The sequence below is a fragment of the Thamnophis elegans genome, chromosome 4 (assembly GCF_009769535.1).
Source record: "Thamnophis elegans isolate rThaEle1 chromosome 4, rThaEle1.pri, whole genome shotgun sequence".
Lineage (NCBI taxonomy): Eukaryota > Metazoa > Chordata > Lepidosauria > Squamata > Colubridae > Thamnophis > Thamnophis elegans.
Genome location: NC_045544.1, coordinates 140907971 through 140921516, shown reverse-complemented (window position 1 = coordinate 140921516; position 13546 = coordinate 140907971). Strand labels below are relative to the sequence as shown.

The 13546-nt window shown below is 47.4% G+C and overlaps 1 protein-coding gene across 2 annotated transcripts in view; it reads right to left on the bottom strand.

Moving 5' to 3' along the window:
- CORO6 (coronin 6) overlaps positions 1–11727 on the bottom strand; it is a 40482-nt gene extending 28755 nt beyond the window's left edge. For both annotated transcript variants that reach the window (XM_032217024.1, XM_032217025.1), the window contains exon 1: positions 11512–11727. In XM_032217024.1, coding sequence (XP_032072915.1) covers positions 11512–11709 — 198 coding nt within the window. In that variant the 5' untranslated portion in view covers positions 11710–11727. The remainder of the gene's footprint in view (positions 1–11511) is intronic.
- Positions 11728–13546: the final 1819 nt, after the last annotated feature.

The following is a 13546-nucleotide window of genomic DNA, read 5'->3' as shown; positions in this document are numbered from 1 at the left end:
CATTTAAAGAGCGAGAGCTGGGGTTTTTTTTTGAAACGTCAAACTTTTAGGCTGGGTGACTTTGAGAGGAGATGTTTCCTCCTCTGTTGCTTCAGGTTTTCTTCCTACCATCTGATAAAAAGAGAAAGGAGAGGAGAGGAAAAGAGAGAAGGAAAGGAGAAGAAGGAGGAAGAGGAGGGGAAGTGAAGGAAAGGGGAAGAAAAAGAGAGGAGAAGGGAAAATGAAAGGAAAGGAAGGGAAAGGAAGGGGAAGGGAGGGAAAAGGGGAAAGGAAGGGGAACAAAAGGAAAGGAGGAGGAAGGGTGAAGGAAAAAGGTAGATAAAAAGAGAACGGAGAGGAGAAGGAAAGAAGAAGGAGGAAGAGGAAGAAGGGGAAAGAGAATTGAAGGAAAGGGGAAGAAAAGGAGAGGAGAAGGAAAAGGGAAGGGGAAAGGAAAAAGGAAAGGAAGGGAAAGGGAGGGGAGGGAAAAGGGGAAAGGAAGGGGAACAAAAGGAAAGGAGGAGGAAGGGTGAAGGAAAAAGGAAGATAAAAAGAGAAAGCAGAGGGGAGGGGAGGGGACCGGAGGGAAAGGAAAGGAGAAGAAGGAGGGAGGGAGGAAAGGAGAAAAGAAGGGAGGAGAGGAAGAGGAGAAGAAGAAGATAGAAAAGGAGGAGGAGAAACAACGGGGTGGAAAAAGATGAGGATTGTGGGGGCCTTGGTGCTCTCTGAGCTTGGTTGTTGCAGATATTTCATTACCCTACTAGGTAACATCATCAGTGCTAGAAGGAAGGAGGAGGAGGAGGAGGAGGAGGAGGAGGAGGACTGTGGGGTCCCTGGTGCCCTCTGAGCCTGGTGGTTTTCTTGCAGACGTTTCATGACCCAACTAGGTAATGGCATCCCTGCTAGAAGGGATGAGGAGTTGTGGAGAGGAGGAGGAGGAGGAGGAGGAGGAGAAGGAGGAGGAGAAGGAGGAGGAGAAGGAGGAGGGGGACTGTGGGGTCCTTGGTGCTCTCTAAAGTTGGCGGTTTTCTTGCAGGCATTTCATGACCCACCTAGGGAACATCATCAGTGCTGGAAGGAAGTGGAGATTGTAGGGAGAAAGGAGGAGGAGGAGGAGGAGGAGGAGGAGGAGGAGGAGGAGGAGGAGGAGGAGGAGGAGGAGGAGGAGGAGGAGGAGGAGGAAGGGGAATCGAAAGCAGAGAGGCCACAAAGGTCAGAAGTCATTGTGGGGGGGGAGGCAATGCAACCCCTGAGCTTGATCCATTGTGGAGAGAAAGGCATCCTGGACGTTGGCCTCACAGGCTCCCTTTCAAAGGGATCCTGAGCCGAAGGAAAACAGCCGAAGGAAGAAAACACCCCATAATGTCAAGTCAAAATTGGCAAAGCCAAAATGCCAAGCTTTGCCCCCCCGGCCCTCCGGCCCCTCTGCTTCACAACCGGAACCCTCCAGAGTTACAACAGCGCTGGACAATCTGTCGTAGGGCCGTTTCCCACACTTACGCCCGTCGCACCTCCCCACCATCAAAATCCAGCCGTTGGGCCACCGACTCGTACTTATGACGGTCGCAGCATCCCGGCCGGGGTCCCCTTTTTTGCGACCTTCCGGCAAGCCAAATTGCCGGAAGAAGCCCGATTCGCTTAACGGCCCTTAACAACGGCAGAGGTTCACTTAACGGCTGTGGCGAGAAAAGTCATCAAACGGGACAAAACACTCGCTCGGCCACAGAAACGGTGGGGCTTAGTTGTGGTTGTAAGTCGAGGAGTACCTGCTCTCGACTTACGACCACAGGCAGCCCAATGAGAAAACGTGCATGGCACACACCTGGGTGAGCAATTGCAACACACACACACCCGTTTCCACGCAGATGCCCGCTGGGTGTCGACGTTCTCCTCTAGGCACCCTGACCTTGAGCGGGGCCACCTTGCTGCCCCCCCCCCAGCCCAGGGAAATTTGAGCCGTGGAAAAACCGCCCCCCCTTCTCCGCTTGACCTCCTCTTTGTTCCCAAAGTGAGTCACTTATTATTGTGACTCAGCCGGACAACTGCTCCAGTCCATCTCTCGGGCTGGCTGGCTGGCCCGGGACAGGAAGGGCAGGGGGGGGGGGAAAGAGAGAGAGAGAGAGAGAAGGGGGCACTTAGAGGGCATCTGCCTGAGGAGGGAAGAGGAAAGAGAAGGGAGGACGTCAGCGAGGGGAGGAGAGAAATTCACAAATTGGCAAAACATTCTCAAATGCAGCTCCTCTGCCTGGAAGCCACATTATATATATATCAGACATTGGCCACTATCTAACTCAATGAAATTCAAGGGTGAGAAAAATAAAGTTCTACATTTAGGCAAGAAAAACGAAATGCACAGGTTCAGTATAGGTGGTGCCTTCCTCAATAGCAGTAACTGTGAGAGGAATCTTGGAGTCCTAGTGGACAGCCATTTAAATAGGAGCCAGCCGTGTGCAACAGCTGCCAAAAAAGCCAACACAGTTCTAGGCTGCATCAACAGAGGGAGAGAATCAAGATCAGGTGAAGGGTTAATCCCACTTTACAAGGCCTTGGTAAGGCCACACTTGGAATATTTGCATTCAATTTTGGTCGCCACAATGTAGAAAAGATGCGGAGACTCTAGAAAGAGTGCAGAGAAGAGCAAGAAAGAGGATTAGGGGACTGGAGACTAAAACATATGAAGAACGGTTGCAGGAACTGGGTATGTCTAGTTTAATGAAAAGAAGGACCAGGGGAGATAGGAGGACATCTTCCAGTATTTGAGGGGCTGCCCCAGAGAGGAGGAAGGGGGTCCAGCTATTCTCCAAGGCACCTGAGGGCAGAACAAGAAGCAATGGGTGGAAACTAATCAAGGAGAGAAGCAACTTAGAACTGAGGAGGAATTTCCTGACAGTGAGAACAATTAATCAGTGGAACAGAAGTTGCCTCAGAAGTTGTGAATGCCCCAACACTGGAAGTCTTTAAGCAGTTGTTGGATAACCATTTGTCTGGAACGGTATAGGGGTTCCTGCCTAGGCAGGGGGTTGGACTAGAAGACCTCCAAGGTCCCTTCCGACTCTGCTATTGTATTGTAAAAGAAAGAGTGCAGGGAAGAGCAAGAAAGAGGATTAGGAGGCTAAAACATATGAAGAACGGTTGCAGGAACTGGGTAGGTCTAGTTTAATGGAAAGAAGGACCCGGGTAGACATGATAGCAGTCTTCCAATATCTCAGGGGCTTCCACAAAGAAGAGGGAGTCAAGCTATTCTCCAAGGCACCTGAGGGCAGAACAAGAAGCAATGGGTGGAAACTAATCAAGGAGAGAAGCAATTTAGAACTAAGGAGAAATTTCCTGACAGTTAGAACAATTAATCAGTGGAACAGAAGTTGCCTCCAGAAGTTGTGAATGCCCCAACACTGGAAGTCTTTAAGAAGATGCTGGATAGCCATTTGTCTGAAACGGTATAGGGTTTCCTGCCTAGGCAGGGGGTTGGACTAGAAGACCTCCAAGGTCCCTTCCAACTCTGCTATTGCATTGTATTGTATTATTGTATGTACAAGATAGCAGGTATAAATATAAACATGGATATGAACGAAATAAATAAATGGGGACGGCAGGCACGCTGGTGCACTTATGCACGCCCCCTTTAAGGATCTCTTAGGAATGGGGTGAGGTCCACGGTGGACATTCTGAGGTTAAAATTATGTGGGTTTGGAGGAGGTGGAGGAAGAGGAGGAGGAAGAGGAGGAAGAGGAGGAGGAGGAAGAGTGGGAAAAGAGGAGGTGGAGGAAGAGGAGGAGGAGGAAGAGGGAAAAAAGGTGAAGGAAGAGGGGGAGGAAGAGGAGGAAGAGGGGAAAAAGAGGAGGTGGAGGAAGAGGGGGAGGAAGAGGAGGAAGAGGAGGTGGAAGAGGAGGAAGAGGAGGAAGAGGAAGAGGGAAAAAAGAGGAGGTGGAGGAAGAGAGGAGGAAGAGGAGGAAGAGGAGGAGGAGGAAGAGGGGGAAAAGAGGGGGTGGAGGAAGAGGAGGGGGAAGAGGGGAAAAAGAGGAGGTGGAGGAAGAGGAGGAGGAAGAGGGGGAAAAGTGGGGGGAAAAGGTGGAGGAAGAGGAGGAGGAAGAGGAGGAAGAAGAAGAGGGGGAAAAAGAGGAGGTGAAGGAAGAGGAGGAAGAGGCAGAGGAGGAAAAGGAGGAAGACGAGGTGGTGCAGGAGGAGGAGGAGGACTGTGGGGTCCTTGGTGCTCTCTGAGTTGGGTGGGTTCCTTGCAGACATTTCATGACCCAACTAGGGAACATCACCAGTGCTAGAAGGGAGGGAGTGTGTAGGGGGGAGGAGGAGGAGGAGGAGGAGGAGGAGGAGGAGGAGGAGGAGGAGGAGGAGGAGGAGGAGGAGGAAAAAGACTGCGTGGGCTTTGGTGCAAATGGAACCTTCTACAACACAGGAGTCCTTCCAGCCCTTCCAAGAAGGCTCCACACCCATTTGCCCCACTCAGGTGACTTTGAGGACACAGAGAAACCTCCAAGTGGCCTCAATGACCCTCTCAAAAGATGCAAATGACCAGCTGTCTGCAAGGAGCATCAATCCTTCCCTTCCCCACCATCCAGTCAGAGCTGAAGAAGCTTCTGGGATGAGAACTGAAACACCTTTAAAGAAAAACCAAGAAACTCCAGTTGACTCCTGGATAAAAGCCCCTTTGGGACGAGTGAAATTTCCATACCTATAATTAGTTTCCTGAGTTGGAGCTCCTGCTTCCCGTAGTCTGCATTTTTCCCCCCTCTTGAAATCTATTCCGATGGATTGGATTTCCAGAGGATTCAGGTGTGGGAGGAATGGATTTCCAGAGGATTCAGGTGTGGGAGAAGGAATGGATTTCCAGAGGATTCAGGTGTGGGAGAAGGAATGGATTTCCAGAGGGAAAGAAATTGCAGACCACAGGAACCATTTGCACCACTTGGGTGGCCCTGAGGACACAGAGAAACCTCCAAGTGGCCTCAACGACCCTCTAAAAGGATGCAAATGACCAGCTGTCTGCAAGGAGCATCAATCCTTCTCTTCCCCTCCATCCGGTCAGAGCTGAAGAAGCTTCTGGGATGAGAAGAGAAACGTCTTCAAAAGAAACAACCAGAAAGTCCAGTTGCCTCTTGAGAAAAGCCTCTTCGGAGCAGATCCAAAGCCCGGGTTGAGGCTGAAGGAGGGATGCAAAACAGGGCTCGGGAATAGCAGTGGATTGCAAACTGAATGTGAGCCAACAACGGCGGCAATTTTAGGATAAATCAAGAAAAATATTGTACAGAGAGTCCTCTACTTACAACTGCCTGCTTAGTGGCTGCTCAAAATTTCAACAGCGACGGGAAAAAAAAGCGATTTCTGTCCGGTTTTTCACATTTACGACGACGGCCGCATCTCTACAGTCAAAATCCGGACGCTTCGCAACTGACTCATATTTATGAGGGTCACAGTATTCTGGAGTCACGCTATCCCCTTTTGCGACCTTCTGGCCAGGAAAAGTCAACGGGCGAAGCCAGAATCACTTAAACACCGTGTGGCTCACTTAACAACTGCGGTGATTCACTTAACGACGGTGGCAAAAAAGTCATAAAACGGGGCAAAACCTGAAATCTTGAGCCGAATTACAGTTGTTAAGTTGAGGATCGTCCACGATTCTTGATTTAGCCTTGTTTTTAAAGACTACTAATGTCCCCTCTCTTGATCGTTCATAATGGGTTGTTCCTCCTACATAATTGTGGGTTCAATTCCACATCTGGTGGCTGGAGAAAGTTGTAGTGGCCTTCTGTGGCTCTTCCTTCATGTGTATCTGGGAGTTTTTAGACGTCAAATAAAAACAGGAGAAAAAGTTTGAATGACAGAGGGATGCAATCAAGATCAAGGGAGGTACTAATACTGCTCTGCAAAGCCTTAGTAAGGCCACACCTAGAGTAATGCATCCAGTTTTGGTCCCCACGCTATAAAAAGATGTGGAGACTCTGGAAAGAATGCAGAGAAGATCAACCAGGATGATAAAGGGACTGGAGGCCAAAACATACGAAGAACGGTTGCAGGAACGAGGCCTGGCTAGTCTAGGGATGGGAAGGACCAGGGGAGACAGGAGAGCATCTTCCAGTATTTGAGGGGCTGCCCCAGAGAGGAGGAAGGGGGTCAAGCTATTCTCCAAAGCACCCGAAGGCCAGAGAAGGAAGAATGGATGGAAACTGATCAAGGAGAGATTCAACCTGGAAATAAGGAGGAATTTCCTGACCGTGAGAACAATCAGCCAATGGAACAGAAGTTGCCTTCGGAAGTTGTGGCAGCTTCATCCCTGGAGGCTTTCAAGAAGAGACTGGGGCCAGGGGGGTTGGACTAGATGGCCTCCAAGGTGCCTTCCAACTCCGTTAATCTGAATAAAGAGACTTTGGGAAAAGTGCAAAGAGGAGCAAAGAAGATGATTAAAGGCCTGGAGACTAAAACATATTGAAGAACAGTTGCAGGATCTGTGTATGGCCAATGTAGAGAAGAGAAGGACCAGGGGAGACACAAGAGTAGCATTCCAGTATTTGAGGGGCTGCCCCAGAGAGGAGGAAGGGGGTCCAGCTATTCTCCAAAGCACCCAAAGGCCAGAGAAGGAAGAATGGATGGAAACTGACCAAGGAGAGATTCAACCTGGAAATAAGGAGGAATTTTCTGACAGTGAGAACAGAAAATGGAACAGAAGTTGCCTTTGGAAGTTGTGGGAGCTTCATCCCTGGAGGCTTCCAAGAAGAGACATGGCTGCCATTGGTCAGAAATGGTGTAGGGTCTCCTGCTTGGGCAGGGGGTTGGGCTAGATGACCTACAAGGTCCCTTCCAACTCTGTTAATCTGTTGTTCTGTTGACTTCCATTGTGATGGAATTTGCAAGGCGTATTTGAACCTTTGTAATCTTTCTGATGTTCCATGAATTGCTTGTAGTTTACCCAGCACAGGTAGTCCTCGACTTACGTCCATTTGTTTACCGGTGGTTCAAAATTGCAAAGCAACAACAACAAAAAGTGACCCACGGCCGGCGCTGACAAAATTTGCAGCACCCCATGGTCACGTGATCCCTCTGACCTTCTCAACGCTTCCAATAAACAAAATCAAGTTGGATTTGCATAATGACCATGTGACTTACTTAACAACCAAGTGATGGGGCTTAAGAATCATGGCAAAGGTGGTTGTCAAATCGGGTATGGCTCACTTAACAACGCGCTTGCTTAGCAGTGGAAATTCTGGTCTCCAATGTGGTTGTTAAGTCGAGGATGACCTGCATATATTTTGACCCGCCCTAAATTTCTATGGAATTCTAAAGAGTAACCCACATTTCCAAAACGTTAATTCAACCCGGGGAACTGCTTGCCACCAGAAGTTGTGGGTGCTCCAACACTGGAGGTTTTTAAGAAGAGATTGGATAGTCATCTGTCTGAAATTGTCCGGGGTCTCCTGCCTGAGCAGAGGGTTGGGCTAGATGACCTCCAAGGCCCCTGCCAGCACTGTAATTCGATGGCTGGCTGGCTGGCTAGCTGGCTGGCTGGCTGGCTGGCTGGCAGGCAGGCAGGCAGGCAGGCAGGCAGGCAGGCAGGAAGGAAGGAAGGAAGGAAGGAAGGAAGGAAGGAAGGAACGAAGGAAGGAAGGAAGGAAAACAGATGGAAACTAATTGAGGAGAGAAGCAATCTGGAATTAAGAGGAAACTTCCTAACAGTGAACACAGTTAATCAGTGGAACAGCTGGCCAGAAGGGGTTGTTGGTGTCCCATCACTGGAGGCTTTCCAGAAGAGATCAGACAGTCATTTGACTGAAATAGTCTAGGGCAGTGTTTCTCAACCTTGGCAACTTGAAGTCCTGTGGACTTCAACTCCCAGAATTCACCAGCCAGCTATGCTATGCTGGCTGGGGGATTCTGGGAGTTGAAGTCCACAGGACTTCAAGTTGCCAAGGTTGAGAAACACTGGTCTAGGTTCTCCTGCTTGAGCAGGGGGTGGACTAGAAGACCTCCAAGGTCCCTTCCAACTCTGTTCTGTTCTACTCTCTTAGGCCTGCTTTTTCTTTTTTTGCAGGGATCAGCTTGTGCAAATAACACTGAGGTCCGGCCCCTTTGTGCGTCAAAGGAACAAATCCACATTTCAATTGTAGCATTTTCTCTTCCTTTTCAAGGGAACTCACTTCTCCTCGCTGTTAATTCCATTTCCTCATCAGTTGCAAACCGATTTCTCACTCCTGGCTGGAGTCTGTTACACGGGCGTGCATGCACACACTCACACCAACTTTGCACAAGGTTGTGAGGAAATCCTTCCCTTTGTTCTGTGCTGTGTAAGAGAGAGTGGGCTTAATGTCACCGGCCAAAAGAAATGATTCGATCTCCTGCAGTTTGGGGTGTTTTCCATCACGTCCCCTAATTAGGGGAGACTATTTACTCATAGTGTAAGTTCAGAAGACGCGGAAAGTCTTGGCCGGAGAGAATTGCCAAGAATAGGTCACGACTGAACGGAGAATGTTCTCATTCATTGTTCCGTTGGGTTCATCTCGATCTTGCGAGCCAACTTTTGAGAGGGACACAGAGAAAGGGATGAAGGAGAGTATCAAGGATATTCAGGAGGATGAGAAATGAAGGCGAGGAGGAGGAATGGGAAGGAGTGGAAATGGGTACATTTATTGAGAAAAGATGACGGAAGGGGAGCTGGAAGGACTTGGTCAACAGCTGAAGGACGTCAACGGAAGAAGGATGAGTCATGTCTTTGGCTTTTCAAGATGTGGGATGATGGATTGGCTTAAGATGATGTTTTTCAACCTCAGCAATTTGACAAGGAGTGGACTTCAACTCCCAGAATTCTGGGAATTGAAGTCCAACCACTGTCAAGTTCCTGAAGTTGAAAGACATTGGATTAAGGAAGACCATCCAAGTGGTGAGGATACCAGAACATGATGGGCTCCCATTCCTGAAAGTAGACAAAGTTGGCTTTGGTTTTGGTCGAACCCTTTGGGGGGCCTTCAAACCCCTCCAGAAAAGGAACCCCAAAAACCACCTTCCTTGCCCAGAATAAAAAACCGAATCCGGTTAACGAACCCATCGTCAAGGTGCTGAGGTCGAGAAACATTATCTTAATCCAATCCATTAACCCTCATCTCGGACACTGGAGCCAAAGAAGAGAAAGGTATGAGTCATCCTTCTTCCGTTGACGTCCTTCAGCGGTTGACCAAGTCCTGTCCATCTCCCCTTCCATCCTCCTTTTCCCAAGATTAAATGCACCCAAGCTTGACCCCTTCCCATCCCTCCTCCTAGCCCCTCCATTTCTCATTCCCTGAACATCCTTACTTCTCTCCTTCGTCCCTTTCTCTGCGTCCTTCTCAAAAGTTGGCTGTTGATCGTGTTAAGAGCTCAAATCATGGTTTCCCTCACACACAAAGACCAACTGGAAGAGCATTGAGCAACGGCTGGCATGCCTGGAGAGATGGCTCTGTCTGGCACTTCTGGCAAGCGTGCCATAGGTTTGCCAGCTATAGGCCAAGGGGATTCTCTCCCTCGCAGGGATGGTTTTTTTTTTTTAAAAAAAGCAAAGTTTTTTTTTAATTTTTTGTTACATATTTAAATTTCTTTTGTAAACAAGAGTGTTCTCCGGTTACTCCCTTTAACATTTTCATATATACATAATTCATATTACACTGTATTTCCATTTCCCATTTTAGCCGTATTATTTTCTTCCCATATTTTCCAATTTTAAATCATATACACATCCACACCCACACCCACACCCACCCACACACATATACATACATACATACTTACAGATAGATAGATAGATAGATATACATACATACATACATACATATATATATAGAGAGATACACATACATACACATACACACACACACACATACATATATATATATATATAGAAAAAGAGAGATATAATAGATGTATAGATATAGATAAATATACACATACATACACACACACACACACATATATATATATATATATATATAGAGAGAGAGAGAGAGAGAGAGAAAGAGAGAGAGAGAGAGAGAAATGGATATATACATACATACACATACACACATACATATAGAGATAGATATATAGATAGATATATACATACATATATACACATACATACATACATACATAGCAATAGCAATAGCAATAGCAGATAGACTTATATACCGCTTCATAGGGCTTTCAGCCCTCTCTAAGCGGTTTACAGAGTCGGCATATTGCCCCCACAGTCTGGGTCCTCATTTCACCCAGATAGATAGATAGATGATTGATAGATAGATAGATAGATAGATAGATAGATAGATAGATAGATAGATGATGGATGATAGGTAGAGAGACAGAGAAAGACAGATGGCTGATAGATAGGATAAGAAGATTAGATAGACAGACAGACAGACAGACAGACAGACAGACAGACAGACAGACAGACAGACAGACAGATAGATAGATAGATAGATAGATAGATAGATAGATAGATAGCAATAGCAGATAGACTTATATACCGCTTCATAGGGCTTTCAGCCCTCTCTAAGCGGTTTACAGAGTCGGCATATTGCCCCCAACAACAATCCAGGTCCTCATTTCACCCACCTCGAAGGATGGAAGGCTGAGTCAACCCTGAGCCAGTGAGATTTGAACAGCCGAACTGCAGAACTGCAGTCAGCTGAAGTAGCCTGCAGTGCTGCATTTAACCACTGCGCCACCTCGGCTCCTGCAATATATATACATATATTGCTCCTGGAAGCACGAAGCCTGAAGATGACGAATGAGACTTCGTCGAAATGTCGCTAAGACATCTCCAATTTTACGCGGGAGAAAACCCGAATAACCAAAGACTTACATACATATATATATATATAGAGAGAGAGATATAGATATATACAGATATACACATACATACATACATACCAGTACACACATACATACATACCAGTACATACATACATACATACATGTACATACATACATAAATACCAGTACATATACACATACCAGTACATACATACATACATACATGTACATACATACATACATACCAGTACATATACACATACCAGTACATACATACATACATGCATACCAGTACATACATACCAGTACATAAATACATACATACAGCTTGTCATCTTCATCCTTTTAGAAATAAATGAAATTGATCATTTCATTTCCATTTATTTTCCATAGGTAACATATCTCTTCAAGTTCAGTATTGTGTATAATCAACATTTTACTTAATAATTTGCACAATTAATAATATCAGTCTAGTTCAATCACATCCTAATTAGCTACATACCATCACCAGGATTAACATATTTCACTTTATTTTACTAATCCCCTGTTCCTACTTTCTTTTCCTCCTCCTCTTCTTCTTCTTTTTATATGTATTTTTCTTTCCTCTCACTTTCCGATAGATTTTTTTTGGGGATAACCTCCCTCGCAGGGTTGTCGTGAATAGCTATGGAGCGCCTCGAGGGCAAAAATCAAAAGCTTGGGGGCCCTCAATGGATGCCCCCTCCCCATGGGGATGACTCCCTGCCCCTCCTCAAGCCCACCTACCTTGCTCAGGGGCAGTACCATGAAGGCCCCGCCTCCTCCCGATTCCACGATGATGGCTAGGAACTTGGGGTTGACGGCACAAAAGGAGCTGTCCCACGTCACCTTGGAGACTCGGATGTCCTCATACATCTGGTCAGCTTTGACCGGCTGTCCGAAGACATGCCGGAACTTGCTTTGCCGAACCACCCGGCGACTCATGGCGTGGGATGTGGGCGGGTGCTGGGGGGGGGGGGGAGAGAGAGAGAGAGACAGTAAGATGAGCCAGGCAGCTGGACCACCGCAGCGCCTAGGTGGACAAGTCACAATTTTGGGCATGCATTCAAAGAATGTCAGAATGATCCTAGGTAGAGGCCGATATTTCTCTCTCTGGGCATAATGAGAATAGATCTGCCGAACAAAACTCCCCATTGGCAACAGGGAAAGGCATCCGGCCATTAAAACACTCAGCTCTGTTCAGTTGCCCAGCCTCCACCTGACAAAGGGATTGCGGGGTCGTAAAATGAAGATGATCAGAGGATGCCAGGTTGATTAAATCTGCTCTCCTTTCCACTTTTCTTTCCTCCCCGGTTTCCAGTCTCCAAAGCTGCAGTTTTCGTCCTCTGCCGTCTCGGTTTTCCTCTAAAGCTGCTCCTTTATTTCCTTTATATCTTTTGGGCCCCGGCAAGTGAGTTCCAGATTAGGAAGGTTATTCCTCTTTGCTTTGGGGACCCTGCTACTGAACTCAAGGGTGCCCTGCCTTGAAGCTATTAAAGACTTGTGGACTTCAACTCCCAGAATTCCAGAGCTGGCTGGGGAATCCTGGGAGTTGAAGTCCGCCCCCATCGTCACGTGACTGAGGCTGAGAAATGTTGGATTGGGAAGAACATCTAACAGAACACGATAGGCTCCTGTTCCTGGAAGCCAAGATTGAGGAGATGTTTCTCCAGCTTCACATTCCTGCCCCAAGCGATGGGTCAAGAGAGGGGGGCAAAATGGCATAAATGTTAAGATCTGTGGACTTCAACTCCCAGAATTCCTGCCTGGCTGGGGAATTCTAGGAGTCAACTTGTTCCCCAACGTAGCAGCAGGCAGGCAGAAGCAGCAAAGGATGGAAATTAATCAAGGAGAGAAGCGAATTAAAGAGAAACTTCCAGGCAGTGAGGACAATTAACCAGTGGACCTGCTTGCCACTAGAAGTTGTGGGAGGATCCATTTTTTAGGAAGAGGATGGACAGCCGTTTATCCGAAACGGTACGTATAAGGTCTCCTGCTTGTGCAGAGGGTTAGACTAGAAGACCTCAAAGATCCCTTCCAAGTCTGTTATTCTATTATTCTATGGATGGATGGGAGGGAGGGAGGGAGGAAGGAAGGAAGGATGGAAGACAAGAGGGAAGGAAGGGAAATGAAGAGGAAAGAAGGAAGGAAGGAGGGAAGGAAGGAGGGAGGAAGGAAGGAAAGAAAGAAGGTAGGATGGTAGACAAGAAGGAAGGAAGGGAAATGAAAAGAAGGAAGGAACAAAGGAAGGAAGAAGGGAAGGAAGAAGGGAGGGAGGGAGGAAGGAAAGAAAGAAGGATGGAAGACAAGAAGGAAGGGAAATGAAAGGAAGGAAGGAAGGGAGAAGGGAAGGAGGGAGGGAGGAAGGAAAGAAAGAAGGATGGAAGACAAGAAGGAAGGAAGGGAAATGAAAGGAAGGAAGGAAGGAAGGGAGAAGGGAAGGAGGGAGGAAGGAAGGAAAGAAAGAAGGTAGGATGGAAGACAAGAAGGAAGGAAGGGAAATGAAAAGAAGGAAGGAACAAAGGAAGGAAGAAGGGAAGGAAGAAGGGAGGGAGGAAGGAAGGAAAGAAAGAAGGATGGAAGACAAGAAGGAAGGGAAATGAAAGGAAGGAAGGAAGGGAGAAGGGAAGGAGGGAGGGAGGAAGGAAAGAAAGAAGGATGGAAGACAAGAAGGAAGGAAGGGAAATGAAAGGAAGGAAGGAAGGGAGAAGGGAAGGAGGGAGGAAGGAAGGAAAGAAAGAAGGTAGGATGGAAGACAAGAAGGAAGGAAGGGAAATGAAAA